The sequence below is a fragment of the Panthera uncia genome, chromosome B4 (assembly GCF_023721935.1).
Source record: "Panthera uncia isolate 11264 chromosome B4, Puncia_PCG_1.0, whole genome shotgun sequence".
Classification (NCBI taxonomy): Eukaryota; Metazoa; Chordata; class Mammalia; order Carnivora; family Felidae; genus Panthera; species Panthera uncia.
In genome coordinates this window covers 43,236,422-43,256,870 of record NC_064809.1, presented here as the reverse complement: position 1 = coordinate 43,256,870, position 20,449 = coordinate 43,236,422, and the positions used below count along the sequence as shown (strand labels likewise).

The following is a 20,449-nucleotide window of genomic DNA, read 5'->3' as shown; positions in this document are numbered from 1 at the left end:
GCACTATCAACAATAGCCAAAGTCTGGAAAGAGCCCACATGTCCATCAATGGATGAATGGATAAGGAAGTTGTGTGTGTATATATATATATATATATATGTGTGTGTGTGTGTGTGTGTGTGTGTGTGTATACACATATATATATACACATACATATATATATATGTGCATATATATATATACACACAATAGACTATTACTCGCCAATCAAAAGGAATGAAATCTCGCCATTTGCAACTATGTGGATGGAACCAGAGGGTATTATGCTAAGCAAAATTAGTCAGTCAGAGAAAGACAAATATATGACTTCACTCATCTGAGGACTTTAAGACACAGAACAGATGAACACAAGGGAAAGGAAGCAAAAGTAATATAAAAACAGGGAGGGGGACAAAACAGAAGAGACTCATAAATATGGAGAACAAACTGAGGTTTACTGGAGGGGTTGTGTGAGGGGGGATGCTCTATGTGGGTAAGGGGCATTAAAGAATCTACTCCTGAAATCATTGTTGTACTATATGCTAATTAATTTGGATGTAAATTTAAAAAATAAAAATTAAAAAATATATATATTTTTTGCTCTTTTGTTTTCAGTGTTGTTCAGGTTTCAGATACGTTTAGTGGGTCATGTAATATTGTGCAACATATAAAATCTTTCTTTTAAAATTTAACGATGTCACAGAATTCCAAATTTATTTAAAATAAAAGATCATTTGATAGCACATGACCTTTCAGGAAAGAAATCTAAGTCCCCAAATAGAAATATTTTACTTCAGGGAATTTCTATTTGTGCTAAAACTAGTATTCTCCAATCAGAACACTCAATTTTTAACCAATAGTGGTTTTAAATTGTCCAAAACATCATGCAGCATTCTTTTCCTAATACTGCGTTTTAATTTTAGCCCAGTTAATAGTGTTGAAATGTTTCTGCGGAATCATAAGGACAGTATTACTCACGAATTCCTTTATTCCTCTCTCATTTATTTCTTTACATTTTTCCAACAAATACTGTTGTGTCAAACATAGAATAGCATAGTAAAAACCACTTATTCTATCATGAAACACTTATTTCTATCTCTACGGAAGTTAGTACCAGACTTTATATTGTTCAGATGCAAATGAGTAGCATCCCTCACCCTGCACCCCACCCGGTGTCACTGTACTAGCAATGTCGTCAGCACATGACACACACTCTTGATCAAGACCTTCAGGGCAGTTTCATCCACATTGTAGCTGACACTACTCAGCTGCAGACATGAACAACCAAGGCGTGACTTAGGCGGAACTCCATCATGCTAAGGGCTCAAAAAGACAGCAAGTGCAACCTAAGGGCACGAAGTGTTCCATTTCAGTAACTGAGGAGGAGATAGCCTATGCAGAATTAAATCTTCAAAATGCTTCTCGGGCCCTTCAAGGGAATGGCAAGAGCTCTCCCTGCAAAGGTAAAACATTTAATACACACACAGTATACCTGTTCTAGAATGTGCAGTTGGGGTACAGGGGTGTAGGGAGTGAGTAGGGAATGATCTCGTATATTTTTCATTTGTGAGAATCCGAACTTGAATTTGGAATACGGTACTGTAATTAAAATCTGAGAACTAACTGTGTTCAGGCATTGTTGTAATTTGTAGTCTTTACCAACATGTCATGGAGTAGTATATTTACTGTAAATGCAAGGGTATATTCTGAGAGAAGATTACAATAGCAGATACAGGTTTGGAGTCCCAAGTTTTTATGTGGGATTCCATGTGCATCGTTGGTTCTGTTTGTAAATTTTCTAAATGATTGTTTCTGTGCATCCTTTCTCAGTGTTTTCATTTCTCTTTCTACTATTTATCATCATGTCCAGAGAAGCTCATTGCTGGGATCCTGGGAATCATCTGTCTCGTCTTGATGTCCACTGTGGTAATACTAGCTGTTAATCCCGGTCAGTAAGTGTTTAAATGACGAAAGGGAATATTTCACTTTAATGGTCCTCAGTGGCTCAAAATACTTCATAACATTATGGAATTTTATTCTCTTATTTCAATGCATTTAAGCTCTAACTTGGAATGATTATTCTGAAACTGTCAAAGGTAGAAATAACAACAATTGTCGGTAGTATTACATATTTATTCTCATAACTCGGATTTCATAACTCAAAGACAAGGTATAGGAAAGAGACCTTATGGAGAAACACAAATTAATTCTTGAGATTGGTTACCAAATACTGTAAGAGGTGGTGCGGTTTGATTCGTTTAGGCTTTTGAAATGTCTTCCCCCGTTATTCACTTTTTACTGGTAAAATTAATTTTATTACAGTTTTCTAATTCTAAACCATACACCAAATTTCAAACTAAGAGACTCAGTCATTATGATTTGTTTAGTTTAACATTAAGTTTGTATGAGGATTACTTTAATTGTTCTAGGTACTGACACACCGGAGCAGAATAATTCTTCCCCGGAAACAAGGATCCAGAAAGGTACAACATCATTTTCAAAATTCTGTTATTAGTATAGTTTCTATTTTGTCTCCATCTGAGGCTAGGCAAAGAAGTGAATCGAGTCTATTTGGGTGAAAATCAATTAGAAGTTCACATATAAACTTTCTGAAATAATGATTATCAGAGAATATTACTTCTTCTGTAACAATTTGAAGAAATACTCATTTAAAATCACCATACGCATTGTTACCAATCACCTCAAACTTCCTCTTGCTATAACATGGTAAGAGACAAATCATTTTACTATCCATAAAAGTGATTTTGTTCAGTGACTCTCAGGACATGTAGAGATGGATATTTTTGTGTGTTTGCTTTGTATGGGCACATAAATTAGGATGAGAACCTGACCATTCTCTGTGAGTGTGTGTGAGCCTATTTTATTTATACCATCCTGGGAGGATGCATAGATATGTGATGTATACATATGTATATACCCATGCAAAAATTTGAGTTTTGTAATATTCAAAATTTTTGATAATATCTCATAATCTTCTTCTAACACATCACTGTGGTCGTTGTCCAGAAGAGTGGGTTACATATTGCAACAATTGCTATTACATCAGCACTGAAAAAAAACCGTGGAATGAGAGTTTGATGTCCTGTGCTTCTAAAAACTCTAACCTGCTCTCCGTAGATAATGAAGAGGATGTGGTAAGATTTCAAATGCTTCCAGAGTTTATTAAAAGCTTATCAGTTAATATTATATTTGTAGAGCTCATCCATATTTTTGTAAATATTTGTAGGTTATTTGTTTTGAAGTCTGTTTATAGTTTGGGTATGATATTTTATTTATATTTTTATATCGTTACTGAACATTTAATAATTTCCAGTTCTTGCTTTTCATAGAAAACCGTGTTTCTATAAATGTCCTTTAGCATGAAATAAACTTTACTATTTAATTTTGACGCTTCAAGGAAAATAAGTACATGATTGCACAAATTGAACACAAACTAGTTAGAACCACGCAATTACAAGACAGATCATGATGTAGAAGTTTAGGGCCTTTATTAGCCCTATCCATTTACATTATGGAGTATCTTTGCTTAATTTTGGACTTTTTCTCAATGGAATCATGCAGTATGCATTTTTATGTGTGTCTCCCTTCGCTCTCATATGACATTTGTAAGGCATTATATTATCGCATTTGCCTATAGTTTGTGAATTTTCACTGCTGTGTTCTGTGAATATGACATTTTAAAATTTATTTTCATAAATTTAGTTCCCTTTTAGTATGTGGATATTATGAATAACTTTTTATGGAAAGCTTTTTCCATGGCTTTTTTTTCACATATTGTGTTGTATTTATAATAACTTCTATATGATGCATAACTCTATAGTATATGATATACTGCATTTGCTTATAAATATTACACTTATCATAAGAAAATACAAATATAGAAGTATAAGATAATTGTCCTTATGGGTATTTATAATACATTTTCTTCTAAGCATTAGAATGAAATTACACAGTTACGTGTGTATTTCAATTTATCACCTTATTCCAACATTTTTCTAACGCATTGCGTGAACACACCATGTACAAAATAACCCCTTAATCTCACATTAACTAGTGAAAAATTAATATAATAATTTCTGATGATTATATGACGCGAATAGATTTTGGATGCTGTGACTATCATTTTTACCCTCACATTGGAGGGTTTTTTTTTTTTTTCAACTTTTTTTTTTTTTTTTTTTGGGACAGAGAGAGACAGAGCATGAACGGGGGAGGGGCAGAGAGAGAGGGAGACACAGAATCGGAAACAGGCTCCAGGCTCCGAGCCATCAGCCCAGAGCCTGATGCGGGGCTCGAACTCACAGACCGCGAGATCGTGACCTGGCTGAAGTCGGACGCTTAACCGACTGCGCCACCCAGGCGCCCCGACATTGGAGGTTTTAATGACGCAAACGCATTAATGATACTATAGTCCAATTTATCATTTTGAATGGTGGTGATTATTTTGGACCTACTTCATGACTATCCTGTCCTATGTTACTTTCTAAGATTTAACTTTTCTCTTCATGTCTTTATTTGTTTTTACTCTTAATTAAGGTTTATGACCTACTGGAACTTTCTTTTTGGTGATGCTGTGTTTGTCATGCTGTAAGAAAAAGATTATACTTTTCTACATCATGACCTAATTGATGGAGCATAATTTGTAGCAAAGTGGATCTTTTCTTCATAAATAACTTTATATATGTACTTATATGCTTTATCTGCTTTATGTAAATAATGTAGATATCAAACATCTTTATATAGATGATTACATTTTCAGAGATCATAGTCTACGCAGTCTATCACAACCCACAGCAGTTTGAGTAAAATGTAGAGCCTTACTTTCCTTTATGGCCCCTATTGTTGTCCCATTCATAATATAATTGTCTTAAATATTTCTCTACTAAAATTGAGAATCAAACTGATTTTATAATTTTGCTTCAACTGATAATTTTCCCTCAAATATGAAACAATTTAGAAAGCACGAGAGGTGAAGGAAGTCCATTAGAACCAGTGATCTTTTTATTTTCTTTTGTTCTTTCTTCCTGAGATTCCCTGATTCCTTTTGTTATCAGAAAACTGCTAAAGGGAATTATTTTCAGAGTGGGTCTGGTGGTGACACATTTATTTTAAGCTTATTTATTTCGAGAGAGTCAGAGACAGCACGATTTGGGGGAGAGGGCGGAGAGAGAGAGAGAGAGAGACAGAGAGAGAGAGAGAGAGAGAGAGAGAGAGAAAGAGAGAGAATCCCAAGCAGGCTCCACACTACCAGCACAGAACCAGTTGCAGGATTTGAACTCACAAAACTGTGAGGTCAGAACCTGAGCAGAAACCAAGAGTGGTACACTTAACTGACTTGAGCCACCCAGGTGCCCCTGGTGACAAATGTTCTTAGTTTTCCTTCACCAGACAACGTGTTGATTTCCCCTGCATGCCTGGGTGATATTTTTGTGGGTTAGTCAATTGTTTTTGATTGGAATATGCAGTTAGTGTCTAAAACTTTTGGCGTTCTGGCATGCCCTCCAGGGGAGGGGCAGAGAGAGAGGGAGACACAGAATCCGAAGCAGGCTCCAGGCTCTGAGCTGTCAGCCCAGAGCCTGACTCAGGGCTTGAACCTATGAACTGTGAGATCATGACTGGGGCTGAAGTCAGATGCTCAACTGACTGAGCCACCCAGGTACCCTGCGTCTTGGGGACTTTTGTGTGTACCTATTGGTGTCTGTGGTTTTCCAGCCTCTCTGGCACCAGTCTGGGATATGTGAGGTAAAGAAAATTTCCAGGGAGCTCGCTGCCATGTCATTCCTCAGGTCTCCAGTGCCTGGTTCGGTCAGCTTTCTCATCACCTTTCTGAGTCTTCTTCTATTGTTTTCCGTTTAATGCCCAGGGTTGTAGCTGTATTTGGTGAGAGGAATAGAGAAAATTCTACCCTCTCTATCTTTCCAGAACAGGAAGTCTGGTCTGTAGTGGTTTTAATTTGAATGTTCCCAGGCTAGTAGTGTTGAGCATTGTTTCGTATTCTCTTTGCCCTCCATATACGTTTTTCGGTGAAGTTTCTATTGAAATATTTTGCACATATTTTTACTCTTTGTTATTACATTTTGAGAATTTTTTTATGTATCCTGGCAGCAACTCTTTTATTGGATGTATGATTTGTAAACATTTCTTCCCAAGATGCTGACTTGTCTTTCTTTTCTCTTCAAATAGGGAAATTATCCTGGTGAACTACACTTTATCACTTTGTTCTTTTATGGTTCATGTGGCTGGTGTTCTAAGAAATCTCTGCCCAACTTTAGGCCATGTGTTTTTTTTTCTGTTACATCATCTTGAAATTTTATCTTTCACACCTATGTATAAGCCATTTTTATATTTGTGTACATAGTATAAAGTATATATTTATTAATAATTTTAATATCCCATTGCTTCCCAAACATTTGTTGAAAAGACTATACTTTCTCCCCTGAATGACCTTACATCTCTGTTGAAATGCGCACTCCATATATGTGTGGATATAAATTTTCCACTCTCTAATCTGTTCCATTAATCTCATTATATATATTTTATGTCAATTTCATATGTTAAAAACCATCATTTTTTTAAACAGTGAGTTTATATCAGTACTTTTTCAGAGTTATCATATCTATTCTAGATCTTTCATGGATGTTTCCTATTATTTTCTATCTTTCTAAAGAAATATATATAGATATAGGTATATACTTATATAGGTATATACCTATATAAATAAATATAAATATAAATAAATAAATATACTTAATATAGATATATAGATATAGGTATATATATATCTATATTAAGTATATTTATTTATTTTGAGAGACAGAGTTTGAGAGGGAGAGGGAGAGAGAGATTCCAAGCAGCCTCCTCGCTGTTCAATGCAGAGCTTAATGCAGGGCTCAAATCTCATGAACTGTGAGATCATGACCTGAGTCAAAATCAAGAGTTAGACACTTAACCAGCTGAGCCACCCAGGTGCCCCTCTAACAATATTTTTAAAATGAAGAATGAATATTAGTTTTATCATTTGCCTTCTGCATCCGAGAAATCACATCATTTGATCTTTTTTATCCTGCTAATGTGACAGATAAAATCTATGGAACTTCAAACGTAAATCCAACATGGCATTACTTCAATAAATCTAGTTATGTCATTGTCCATTATTTTTATATATTGTCAGAATCTATTTATGATTGCCACTGACGTGTAATTTAGGTTCTTTTTTAGTATTCCCATCAAAATGTACTTAATACATATTTCTATAACCCCTTTCTTTCTACCCTACAAGGTTATTTTGTTTTTTAATTGGCATTACATTTTTTTTTATTCATAAACTTCTAAATACTCTGTAACCGAGTGTGAAAAGTTTTCTGAATTACAGGTAACATTGTATTAGAAGATATAAGGCAATTCTGATATTTTTCTTTCTTTTTGTTTTGATTTTCACATGTCATGTTCGGTAGGATTTTTTTTTTTCAATTTTGTGTCTGGTTTTAAGTATATTTGCCTCTTTTCATAATATTCTTTTATGGATGCACATGGTATACATGCCAACAGATGGCTGGATTTTCAAGTGTCACCGTTGCATGGAATCAGATAATGAACTTCAGCAACAGTGCAAAACGTCCCTTTCATGTTCTTATCTGTACTTAAAAAACACTTTATAGAAATGGAACCATACGCTATGCATACTTCAGTACTGGATCTTTCAGGTTAAACTAAACTTGTGTGATTCATCCAAAAGTTGCATGAAGTTGCAAATTGTTCATAGTCCTTGCTATCCCATTGTCTGATTTTGCTATAATGTATTCATCCATTCTATTGCCGATGCTCTTGGATATTTGGGTATTGATTCATTTAGACCTACCTTAGTTATGCTAATACACATAAATTCAGAATCAACTTTCAGCTAAATATGTTTATCATTTCTTCCTTCTATAACTTTAACTGGCTCTTGTCTTTATAGCTTCTTGAGAGGGAAACTACTCAGATCATGCATTTTATAGAATTCTTCTTTTTGGATATAGGTGACAAAGGTACAGAAAGTCTCTAAACACTACTTTTGTTCTAACCCCCCCCCCCAAATTTTTATACATTATCATCCAGACAAGGTAATTTCCATCATCCGGTACCAGATATTTTCAAAGACTGCATCTATGAACTATAAATTTTTCAGAAGTGAATCGCTTTCCACATGTTTGGAAATTCTCCAAATTTCTTTCTGTCGTTGCTTCTCGTTGATTCCTTTGTCTTCAGAGAATATACCTTGATTTTTCCAGCCCTTAAAATTAAGTTCCCTATTTATGACCTAGAACACTTTCTATATATGTCAGTTGTCAAGACGGTTCCTAGTGTTTTGACAGTCTTCCATAGTCCTCCTGCTTTTGTGACTAGCTGTTCTATCACTTACTGAGGGAAGAGATTTAAATCTTCAGCTATACTTATAATTCTGTTAGTTTCCATTTCATGTGTTTGAGGGTTCTGTTATCAGGTGACTAATATACGTTTATAATTGTTTTATTTTTCTCTTATATTGACACCCTTAACATTTTGAAATGTTTCTTTTAATTTCTACTAATACTTTGTGTTTTAACAGCTACTTTGTCTGATACTAGAATAGCCATCCCTGCTCACTTACGGGATTCCTGTTTGTAAGGTCTATCTTTTGCTATCCTTTTACTTTCACCTATTGGTGCCTTTGAATGTAAAGTGTGTCTGTTACAGAGAGCATGTAGATGGATCTTACTTTTTTAGCCAGGATGGCAATTTCTGTCTTTTGATTGGAATATTTATCTAATTCACAGAATGTTGTTATTGGGATAGTTGAATTCAGGCCTGCCATTTTGCCCTTCACTTTATGTCTATGTATTAGTTTCTTCTTCCACCTTACCTGGCATCTTTTGTATTAAACATATGTTATTTTATTGCTCCATTTTAATTCCACTATGGATGTCTTAACTATATTCTTAACTAATTTCTTTAGTACCTGTAAGAAACAAACGCATCCTTTGTTTGTTTTTATTAGGTAAAATTGACATATAACATTGCATAAATTTAAGGCATACAATGTGTTCATTTGATACATTTATGTATTGCAGTATAATTGCTAAGGTAATGTTAGATAACACCTTTCTCATGTCACATATTTACCATCTTGGGGGTTTTTTTGTGGGTGTTCAGAACAGCTAAGATTTAGTCTTAGCAACTCTGAAGGTTATAATACAGTAATGCTGACTACAATCACTATGCTGTACATTAGATCTCCAGAACTTATTTATCTATAGTTGTACTTTGTACTCTTAAATATCTCCAGAATTCCCCACCCCTTCCCCTTGTAAACAACATTCTATCCTTAAATTTTACAGGTTCAATTTTTTCAATTCCACATGTGAGACCATACAGTTTTTGCATTCCTTGTCTGACTTTTATCTCTTACAATAATGCCTTCAAGTTTTATCCATTTGCCACAAATGGCAAGATTTCTTTCTTTCTCACAGATGAATAATTTATATTCAGTGTGTATGAATTTGTATATTGTATATATGTGATACCTTCTTTAACTATAATCTGTTGGCAGATACTTAAACCATTCTAACAGGCATGAGGTGACATCAGCTGGGGGTTTTAAAATTTTTTAATTTTTTTAACGTTTATTTATTTTTGAGACAGAGAGAGACAGAGCATGAGCGGGGGAGGGGCAGAGAGAGAGGGAGACACAGAATCTGAAGCAGGCTCCAGGCTCTGAGCCATCAGCCCAGAGCCCAACGCGGGCCTTGAACTCACGGACCGCGAGATCGTGACCGAGCTGAAGTCGGATGCTTAACCGACTGAGCCACCCAGGCGCCCCCAGCTGGTGGTTTTGATTTGCATTTCCCTTATGATTAGTGACCTTATGCACCTTACCTGTATCTGCTTGCCATTTGTATGTCTTTCAAAAAATATCTACTCAAGTCCTTTGCCCATTTTTTGAATTGGATTGTGTTCTTTGCTTTTATTACATTGTAAGAGTTCTTTATATAAATGGATATTACTCCCTTATCTGATATTTGTTTACAGATATTTTCTTCTGCTCTCTACATTGTTCTTTCACTTGCTTGGTTCTTTCCTTGCTGAAAAGATGCTCTTTGGCTTAATGCAGTCCCACTTTTCTTATTTTAGTTTTTGTTGCCTGTGGTTTCGGTATCCAAGAAACCATCGTCTACACCAATGTCAAGGGTATTGTTCCTTTTGCCTCTACCAGTGATTCTATATGTTTATATGTTTCATTGTTTCTAATTTTTGTCTATTTCAGCTTCAAGAATTCCCTTTAGCATTTCAGTTAGACATATCAAATACTTAAAACTGGTTCTGACACATGGTGGTCTAGAGACCACCACGAGAGTCATGGTGCTGCTGTCCTCTGCCATCCGGGGCAAGCTGAACCATTGACACACCATCCTGTGAGAGGCTGGGAAAGCTTTTATCTCTTCTTCGTTTTCGAATGACAGCTTTGCTGAGTAAGGCATTCTTGGTTGGCTGTTTTTTTTTTCCCCCTTTGACCGCCTTAAAAATATCATCCCACTCCCTCCTGCCTTATGTTTGGGAAGAAGATCTTGTGGAGATGATCTTTCTGGTATCAGGTACTGCATGCTGGCCTCAGAGCCCTCAGAGCAGTACTGGAACTGTCATCCAAGGTCGGGCACAGATAGAACTACCATCGCCACAAGGTCTCAGTGCACAGGTTCACTTACTGTGGCTGTGGCACTGGGGTCCAAGGTGGAGACACTTGCAGATATGCCACGGAAACTGTATCTGGGTCTCAGGTGCTCATCGCTCTGACTCTGGTTGACAGAAGCTATGTAGCGGTGACCACGGAACTTAGGATGACAAGCCCTAGCAAGGATGGGTCAGAGGCTGGAGTTTTCAAACAATAGCAACCTCGTGTTAGCAATGGCAGTCCAGAATCTAGGCATCGAGTGGGGATGGGGTTCAGAGCAGCAGGAGGACCCTTTACATGAAGATACAGAGTCATGGCATGGAACACTATGGGTAGAATCCAGGACAGCAGCAACTTGCACCTAGAGTGGCAGTTAAAGTATTCTTAGGAGCTGAGGGCAGGGTTCAGGGCAGCAGAGTCTGCCCTGGTAATGTTGAGACAGAGCCCCAACCTGGGACCAGGAGAGGGCAAAAATCAGACCAGCTCTAGTCTTGTATAAGGGACGCGCTGTGGCACCCAGTCCCTAAAAGCAGCAATTGGTGTCCCCGAAGGCAAGTCTGACCATAGCAACAGCCCCAGGCTCTGGGAGGAGATACAGAGAGAGCACTCTGGGCTGCTCCAACTAGTGGGATCAGGATCAGTATCGGTGGGACACCTTTGTTGCAAAAGCTGCAGATGTCCACATCATTGAAGATTATTGGTTCTCCTGCTCCCCTTCTGTCCATGAGGTGACTCCCCCTGGGGGGATTCCTCCAGGTGCCAAGTGGCTCTCAGCTGCAGGGTTGGGTGATGCAGGTAAAATGCTTCCTTTATGTTCTATGGGACCATCCTGGATTTTTGAACTACACCCGGTGTGTGCTGTTTTTCTGTGGTCTAGAGTGTTCCCTGAGCAGTTCTCAGTTTGGAGTTGTATAATTATTGTTCTTATTGCTTTTATTGGGATTTGCTCATCTTCTATGTTGCTGATAGCACTCTTTATGCATATATCATTAGCTGATCGCCATCTACTTCAAATTAATTCTAATTTCCATTAAAATATGTTATAGTAACACGAACATAGCTCCTTTTCCCCCTCCTAAGTATTACAGGTATTCCTCAGCTGTTCAAAAATTTGTATTATGCCTGCGGCACCTGCGTGGCTCAGTTGGTTAAGCGTCCAACTCTTGATTTTGGCTCAGGTTGTGATCACATGGTCCATGAGATATGAAGCCTTGAGTCCAGCTCTGCCCTGACAGTGGGTAGCCTGCTTGGGATTCTCTCTCTCCCTCTCTCTGTGCCCCCTCCCCCATGCTCTTAATAAAATAATAAACACACTTTCAGGAAAATTTGCCTTATGTCAGTTTGCTTTTGTGAAAGACCTACGTTAGTACCAGTTTTTTGCTGAACAACAGAATCTGAAGGGGATTAACGTGTGTAGGAGAAAAGGTGAAAAGCAAAAATTGTGCTCGCTACTAGTTTTACTGTTAGAGGCAGCTCACACCCCCAAGCAGCAAGATTGGCCCTGTCAATTTCATTCCTCAGAAACTATACTCAGCATCTGAGTTCAGTACCAAGCATAGCTTTCAACTGTGTTTTTGAGCATCTGTGTTCAATTTATTTTTCATATCCATTCGCAAGGTGTGTCTTATATCAGAAAAACGTAAGGGAGGTTATTTGGGGGTTATTTATTTTGGTGGGGAATGTTTTGGGGATCAGGGAATATTCAACAATTTTTCCACATGAATTAATGTTATTTACTTCTTTAGTGTCCACCATTTCGGCTTAGGAACATTTTCATAGGGACGCTCTACTTTCAGAGAGAGCCGGAAACCTGTTCTTACAAGGTTGTACTGAAGCCAGCTACCTTCGGATTCCAAACACTGATTTCCCCCTGGAGACTTGAAATGAGCCCTCTTGGTGACTTTGCGCCACAGAAATTAACAAATGCTAAAAAAATAACGTACGTGGTATAGATCCCACCTACAGTGTTATAATGATTGCTTTAAATAATCTCATCTTTTGAAGCAATTCAGAGAGGAAAACATACACACAGGTTTTAAAATATACGAATATATTTACCGTTGCTGGCGATCATATTCTGTCTTGTAGATATGCATTACCAACTGGCATCATTTACTTGTAGCTTAAAGAACGTTTTTAGAGGGCAGGCGTACTAAGAGGAAATTGTCTTAGATTTTGTGTTCGTTGTGGGGTCTTTATGCAACTTCTTTTTTGAAAATTTGTTTTGCGAATTTATAATTCTTGTTTGACAAGTGTTTTTATTTTGTTTTGTTTTGGGTTTGTGTGTGTGTGTGTGTGTGTGTGTGTAGGGAGTTGGTTTGTTTCTTGCTTTTTTTTTTTTTTTCAGTACTTTCAGCTCTGAATTTGACCTTCCCTATCTTTCATCCTTTATTGTTTCTGGTAAGAACTCATCTATTAATCATATCATTATTTTACTAAATGTAATGAGTAGTTTTTTTTTTCTTGCTTCTGTCAAGATCACCTCCTTTCTTTTGTTTGCCTTTTTATTTTATTTTTTTTTTAAGTTGTGGCAAAAAAATGCACATAACGTAAAACTGACCACATTATCCATGTTAACAAAAATAGACTGTTTTCTTGGAGCAGTTTTAGGCTCACAGCAAAACTCAGACAAAGTACAGAGATTTTCTGTATTCCTCTACTATCTAGGTGTCTGTGCACCAGTAATGCAGAGACTTTCTCACTTTCAGCATCCCTCAGCGGGGTGGTTCGTTTGCTTCAATTGATACACCTATCTTGACACATCTTTGTCACCCAAAGACCATAGTTTACTTTAAGGTGTACTCCTGATGTTGTGCATTTTATGAGTTTGGAGAAATATATAATGACGTGTATCAACCATTATGGAGTTATACAGAATAGTTTCACTGCCTTCAAAGTCCTCTGTGCTCTACCTATCCAAACTTCCTTCCCCCTAAACCCTGTCAACCACTGATCTATTTATGGTCCCTATAGTTTTGTTTCTTCTATATTTTCACACAGTGGGAATCACATGCTATCTCACATCTTACATTGCATTTAACTAGATCATACATCTTAAGCAACTCTAAGCACCCATGCTAGGGGCGCTAACTATATCTAGAACTTCTACCTTGTAAAACTGGGACTCTATACTCATTAAACAATAATTACCTTCTCCACTTTCCCTTCAACCGTTAGCAATTGCCATTCTACTCACTGTTTCTACTAATCTGACTACTTTAGACACTTCATGTAAGTGGAATCATACACTTTTTTTTTCTTTTTTGCATTCGTGTGACTGGCTTGTTTCACTTAGCATAATGTCCTGGAGTTTCATCCATATTATAGAATTGGTTAGATTTCCTTCTTTTTTAAGGCTGGATAAATACACTGTTATGTGTACAGCACGTTTTCTTGATCCATCCATCCATCCATCAGTAGACATTTGGACTGCTTCTACCACTTGGCTTTTGTGAATAATGCTTCAGTGAGGATGGATGTACACATCTCTTTGAGGTCTTGCTTTCAATTCCTTTAGATATTTTGCAACATGTGGGATTACTGATTCAGTTGGTAATTGTATTTTTAATTTCTTGAAGAAGCTCCATACTCTCCTTCATAACAGCTGACCAATTTATGTTCCCAACAACAGTATGCAAGGCTCCTCTTTTCCACCTTCTCACCAAAGCTTTTTTGATTCTATCCAACCTAATGAGAATGAGGTGCTATCTCATCGTGGTTTTGATCTGCATTTCTCGGATTATTAGTGCTATTGAGCATCTTTTCATATGCTTTTTGACCATTTGTATATTTTCTTTGGAGATAAATCTATTCAATGTCTTTGCTCATTTTTTAACTGTGTGATTTGGTTTTTGTTGTTGTTACTGACTTGTAAGTTTCCTTATATATTTTGGAAATGAATCCCTTGTTTGATGTATGATTTGCAAGTGTTTTTGCCACTATTCATTCTGTTGATCACGCCCTCTGACGCATAGAAATGTTTTAGTTTGATGTAGCCTGTTTCTCTACAATGGACTTTTCCTTTGTAGTCTGTGGTTTGGGTGGCATACCCGAGAAATCATTGCCAAACACAATGTTGTTTACTTTCCCCCCAGGTTTTCTTCATGCATTTACATAGTTTTACATTTATGTTTAGGTCCTTAGTCCTTTTTGAGTTAACTTTAGTATATGGTGGAAATGTAAGCAGCCAACTTCATTCTTTTACATATGGATAGCCAGGTTCCCACACCATTTGTGACAGATACTGTTCTTTCCCTACTGAATGGTCTTGGCACCCTTAAAAAAATGATGAGCTGAATATACATGGGTTTGTGTCTGAATATATCTTTAAATTATTGTTTCCATAGGAGATTCAGGGCCCGGGGCTTCCTATTCTTTCCTCTTGCTGATGGTGTCCCACTTCAGTCTGAAATTGTGTGCAGAGCAGATATGGATTCTGTGGTACATGATGTGGTCCGAGGCTGATTGAGGTGGAAAATATGTCACCCATTCCCTGATTTTCACACTGACTTAAAACACATCTTAATCCACCCTGTTACCTCAAGATTATTTCTTGGTCTATGTTTGCAAGTGTCCCTCAGTCATTTCATTATGTCATGAGATGTGGATTTGTATGCGTTCATGCTATTAGCAGTTTGCTAAGCCTCTGATGTCCACAAATATTTATTAAACTATATCTAATAAGTTGTTCATTCATTGTGATTTATGGTTGTTGTTCTTTTTTTTTTTTTTTTTTTCTGTCTCTGTTGTTCTTGTCAGATTCTATTTAGACCTAAGCTGGTTTTCCTGATCCTGTTTTGGAGGTCTCTGAACCCTGTTAAATTTTCTCTTTTTTTTTCTCTCTCATCCTATGGGATGAATAAATTCTGTTACTGTAACCACCATCTCATCAGTTTTGCCTACGGCATCTCAAATTTTCTGCAGAGAAAGTTTACTGAATTTTTCACTTCAGGTATGAATTTATACACTCAAAATGTCTCTGTGGTTTATTCATATAGTTTTATTTCACTGTTGGTATCACCGACCTGCTCTGTTGCTGCCATCACATTGTTCATTTAATTATTTGAAGTAACTTTTCATTATAATTTACATATATTTACGAATATTATTTGAAAATACTTTCTTCTGATAAATGTAACATCTTATCCCATTAGAGGTTTCTAATGGCCTATGAATTCTCTTACTATGGAAGACATTTTCCAACTTCTTTTTATGTGTTTTGACTTTGCAAGTAGACATTCTTTGAAATATACTTTAGCAAACATACATTCTATTTTTTTTAGATTTATTATTTTTATAATTTGCATAAACGTTACTGCAGAATCTTCTCTGAAGTCTGCCTGCTGATATTTTTGTTCAGGTTTTCCAGATTCTTTTTGTTGATTTTTATTTTTCAGCCTATCTTCCTAGGGATTGCCCTTGTAATTTTGTAGCTTAGATGTCAAATACCAATTTATTTTATTTTTTTTTATTTTTTTCAATACATGAAGTTTATTGTCAAATTGGTTTCCATACAACACCCAGTGCTCATCCCAAAAGGTACCCTCCTCAATACCCATCACCCACCCTCCTCTCCCTCCCACACCCCATCAACCCTCAGTTTGTTCTCAGTTTTTAAGAGTCTCTTCTGCTTTGGCTCTCTCCCACTCTAACCTCTTTTTTATTTTCCTTCCCCTCCCCCATGGGTTTCTGTTAAGTTTCTCAGGATCCACATAAGAGTGAAACCATATGGTATCTGTCTTTCTCTGTTTGGCTTCTTTCACTTAGCATAACACTCTCAGTTCCATCCATGTTGCTACAAAGGGTCATATTTCATTCTTTCTCATTGCCACGTAGTACTCCATTGTGTATAGAAACCACAGTTTCTTTATCCATTCATCAGTTTATGGACATTTAAGCTCTTTCCATAATTTGGCTATTGTTGAGAGAGCTGCTATAAACATTGGGGTACAAGTGCCCCTATGCATCAGTACTCCTGTATCCCTTGGGTAGATTCCCAACAGTGCTACTTCTGGGTCATAGGGTAGGTCTAGTTTTAATTTTTTGAGGAACCTCCACACTGTTTTCCAGAGCGGCTGCACCAGTTTGCATTCCCACCAACAGTGCAAGAGGGTTCCCATTTCTCCACATCCTCTCCAGCATCTAGTCTCCTGATTTATTCATTTTGGCCACTCTGACTGGCATGAGGTGATATCTGAGTGCAAATACCAATTTTTTTTTAAAGACCGCATTCCCCAATGTTTATAGCAGCTCTACAACAATAGCCAAATTATGGAAAGAGACTGAATGTCCATCAACTGATGAGTGGATAAAGAAGATGTGGTTTATATATACAATGGAACACTAGTCGGCAATGAAAAAGAGTGAAATCCTGCCATTTGTAACAATGTCGATGGAACTGGAGGGTACTATGCTAAGTGAAATAAGTCAGGCAGAGAAAGACAGATATCATATGTTTTTTACTCATCTGTGGAATTTGAGAAACTTAACAGAAGACCATGGGGGAAGGGAAAGGGAAAAAAATGTTACAAACAGAGAGAGAGACAAACCATAAGACAGTCTTAAATACAGAGAACAAACTGAAGGTTGATGGATGGGGGTGGGGTAGCAGGCAAAATGGGTGATGGGCATCGAGGAGGGCACTTGTTGGGATGAGCACCGGGTATTGTATGTAAGTGATGAATCATGGGAATCTACTCCCCAAACTAAGAGCACACTGTATACACTGTATGTTAGCCAACTTGACAATAAATTATATTTAAAAAATAATAAATAATAATAATAAACAAACAAAAGACTGCATTCAAATACTGCAAATCAGGAGGATTCCCCCCTCTGCCATGTGATGTGTGTGCATGTGTGTGTGTTTGTGCACATGTGTGAATGTGGGAGGGGACAGCTCATAACTTTACTATGAGTTCTCAAGTCTCTTTCTGTTCTTACTTTCTCCTGGGTTCGTCTTGGCCTCCTCTCCATGTGTGCATATTCTGTTCCATCAGCCAAGAGTGTGTGGAGAGCTGATGTCAACTCTTCTGTTGTATTTTTACAGAACTACCTTCCCATTATATTTATGGGGGTCACAGAGCTTGACACAAAGACCAAAACCTCTGACTAGTAAGAGTATGGGTTTTCTTCAACATTACCTAATGAAATCAGCACTGGGAGGTGAAAATCAATAGGCTAGTTTGCCCCCAACCCCACCGCTAATCAAGTCTGCCCCTGTGGCACCAATACCATTGTTTTTTTGCAGCTTCTCGAACTGTAAAAACTGTGATTCTTCTTGATCGCTGAGCTAGGGTCAACAGGTGGGGAGGCATGGGAGCATCCCAGGCAAGAAAATGACAAACGTGCTGCTTCCTACTTGAATCTCTAGGATTTTTTCCAACGTGAATATTTCACAAATTATCATTAACCTTTTGTCAATAATCAGAACCCCAAAATTATGACCTTCGTCAGCATGTCCTTCTCACTTAATCCTGCTAAGAGACTTTTATAATGTGTCCAGTGCATAACATTATATTATAATTTGAAAGATTTTACAAAGTAGGAAAGAATTAACTTTATTTGGTACTACAAAGTCCAAATGAATACAAGAGCTTTTCTAATAAAATTTATTTTCTCATAGTATTTGTTGAATTTATTCATTCCTATTTCGTGGATTAGAGGTTGCCACAGAAGCAATAAAAATTCATCTGTGTGGTCAAGAGGCTCAACTGTCTCTTCCAAAGTGTAAGTTTCCTAAGAACTTATGTTTTTTATGCCTTCGAGGAATTAATCTTAGAAAGAAAACCAGCAATATGTGGACAATTTTATAGACACAATTGTTGAAGTGTTTCCATAGAAAAATGATAGGGAAAATATTTGCATTTCGATGCATAACTATTAATCAAAATAGTTTATCCATCAAAAGATTATTGTATATATTAAGATTAATGCGATATAATTCTCTGTATTTCAGGTTGCCAGTATCTTCAGAGAGTGACCAGAATTGTCCATATTTCAATTTTAAATTAAAGAAGAGCTATTTTGAATCCTGCTTAATCACAAGACCATATGTTTGTAAGCACCAGGCACTTTAGTTACCTCATTTTGGTATAACGCTATCTCACCATCTATAAAGAGCATATCTCACATTTCTTCATACGCTATCCAATTATTTTCTCAGAATACTTTTAAGATATTCTTTGTTTGACCAATATTAGGTTCACAACAAAACTCAGAGGAAGGTACAGAGGTTTCCTACATTGTCTCTGTCTGTACACATGCATGGCCTCTCCCATTATCAAGGTCACTCACTAGAACAGTCCATTTGTTACCAAGGACGAATCCACAGTGATGCATCATAATCACCCAAGTCCAAAGTGTACCTGAAGATTCACCCTTGGTGTTCTTCAATCTTTAGTTATATTAATGTAAAAAATACGTTCTCAAGGTACATAATATATATTCCTTAAGCTTTTGCTTTTTATTAAAATAAATTATAAATTCCAAATCATAATATCAAGCACTGTTACTGTAAAGCTCTCAATAAAGTAAACAATTCCAATCATATTTCCAAATTAATTGATTTGTCCTAGCCCTTAAAGGGGTCGCAAAGGAGGGTTGAACAATGCAGAGTGGCAAGGTTATCAGTCAGAATTCAATCAAGAGACAGAAACCAAAGGAAGTTTGATGTATACAATTATTCTCTATTTGTAAGGGAAAGCCTACTAAGAGGAAAGACTACTAAGATGAAAAAAAAAAATTTGTAAGAATAACTTAGAGTGAGGGGTGCCTGGCTCAATTGGTTGAACCTCCAACCAATTGGCTCAATTGGTTGAGCCTCCAACTTCAGCTCAGGTCATGATCTCACAGTTCGTGGGTTCGAGCCCCATGTCGGGTTCTGTGCTGGTCGCTCAGAGCCTGGACCCTGCTTCAGATTCTGTGTCCCCCCCTCTCTCTCTATCCCTCCCTGCTGGCTCTCTGTCTGTGTCTCACTCAAAAATAAATAAACAGTAAAAAGAATTTTAAATAAAAGAATATGTCAGAGTTAAAGGAGAGTACCGAAAGGAGCGATCACTGGGAAGCCAGGCTTACTCTCCGAAGACAGGATTTTGATGTCACTAAAGACATTGTTGCTACACACAGCTTCATGGCAGACATGCTTACTGGATTGGCCTGGGAGAGAGCAGCTCCACGGTCCACTGGTGAGGATAGATCTCAGGCTGTGACCGGCAGGCAAGAAGAACCCACACCAGAGTGTTAGGAGGCACAGAGCTGAGGGCAGGAAACTGATGGACAGGCCACCAAAACTTCTTCCAGGCTGCATACACAGGATTTCCTGCAAGCATGCGGCTGGCAACCAAGCCACGGTGGCCAGAGGAGGGAAAACACCATGAAACCAGGAAGAAGAGGCCTTTCTGCTGCACCGTCTCTCCATTGTCTTTTACCGACAAAAGCCAACATCGTGTGAGATGATGAGGGTGAGAAGTTTACAGGATGTAACTCCATTATCTGAGAACGGAACACGGAGGGTAGATTTGGAGCTGAGAGTACTAAATTGTTAATGGGCACTCAGGGTGCAACAACCACAGGGTTGCTAAGAGCCATTCAGATCTGCCCACTTCCTCAGAGAATGGAACCAAGCTGTAGCTTCTGAATCCGTTTTAGTGCAGCGTTTTTAGTGATTAGTTTCATTTTTTGGTAAAGACTGGTATCTTCATCGGCTAATAACCGGTGTCCTTTGACACGTTTTCTTGTGTGTTGTTCTCCTCACCTGGATTG

At 37.4% G+C, this 20,449-nt stretch overlaps 1 protein-coding gene across 1 annotated transcript; it reads left to right on the top strand.

The window, feature by feature from the left end:
- The first annotated feature begins 1,074 nt into the window (after positions 1-1,074).
- On the top strand, positions 1,075-18,765 carry LOC125919805 (NKG2-A/NKG2-B type II integral membrane protein-like). Its single transcript, XM_049626659.1, is given in 6 exon segments — positions 1,075-1,442; positions 1,796-1,927; positions 2,409-2,462; positions 3,010-3,134; positions 18,312-18,415; positions 18,645-18,765. Coding segments are annotated over 6 exon segments (723 nt in total). The 5' UTR covers positions 1,075-1,255.
- Positions 18,766-20,449: the final 1,684 nt, after the last annotated feature.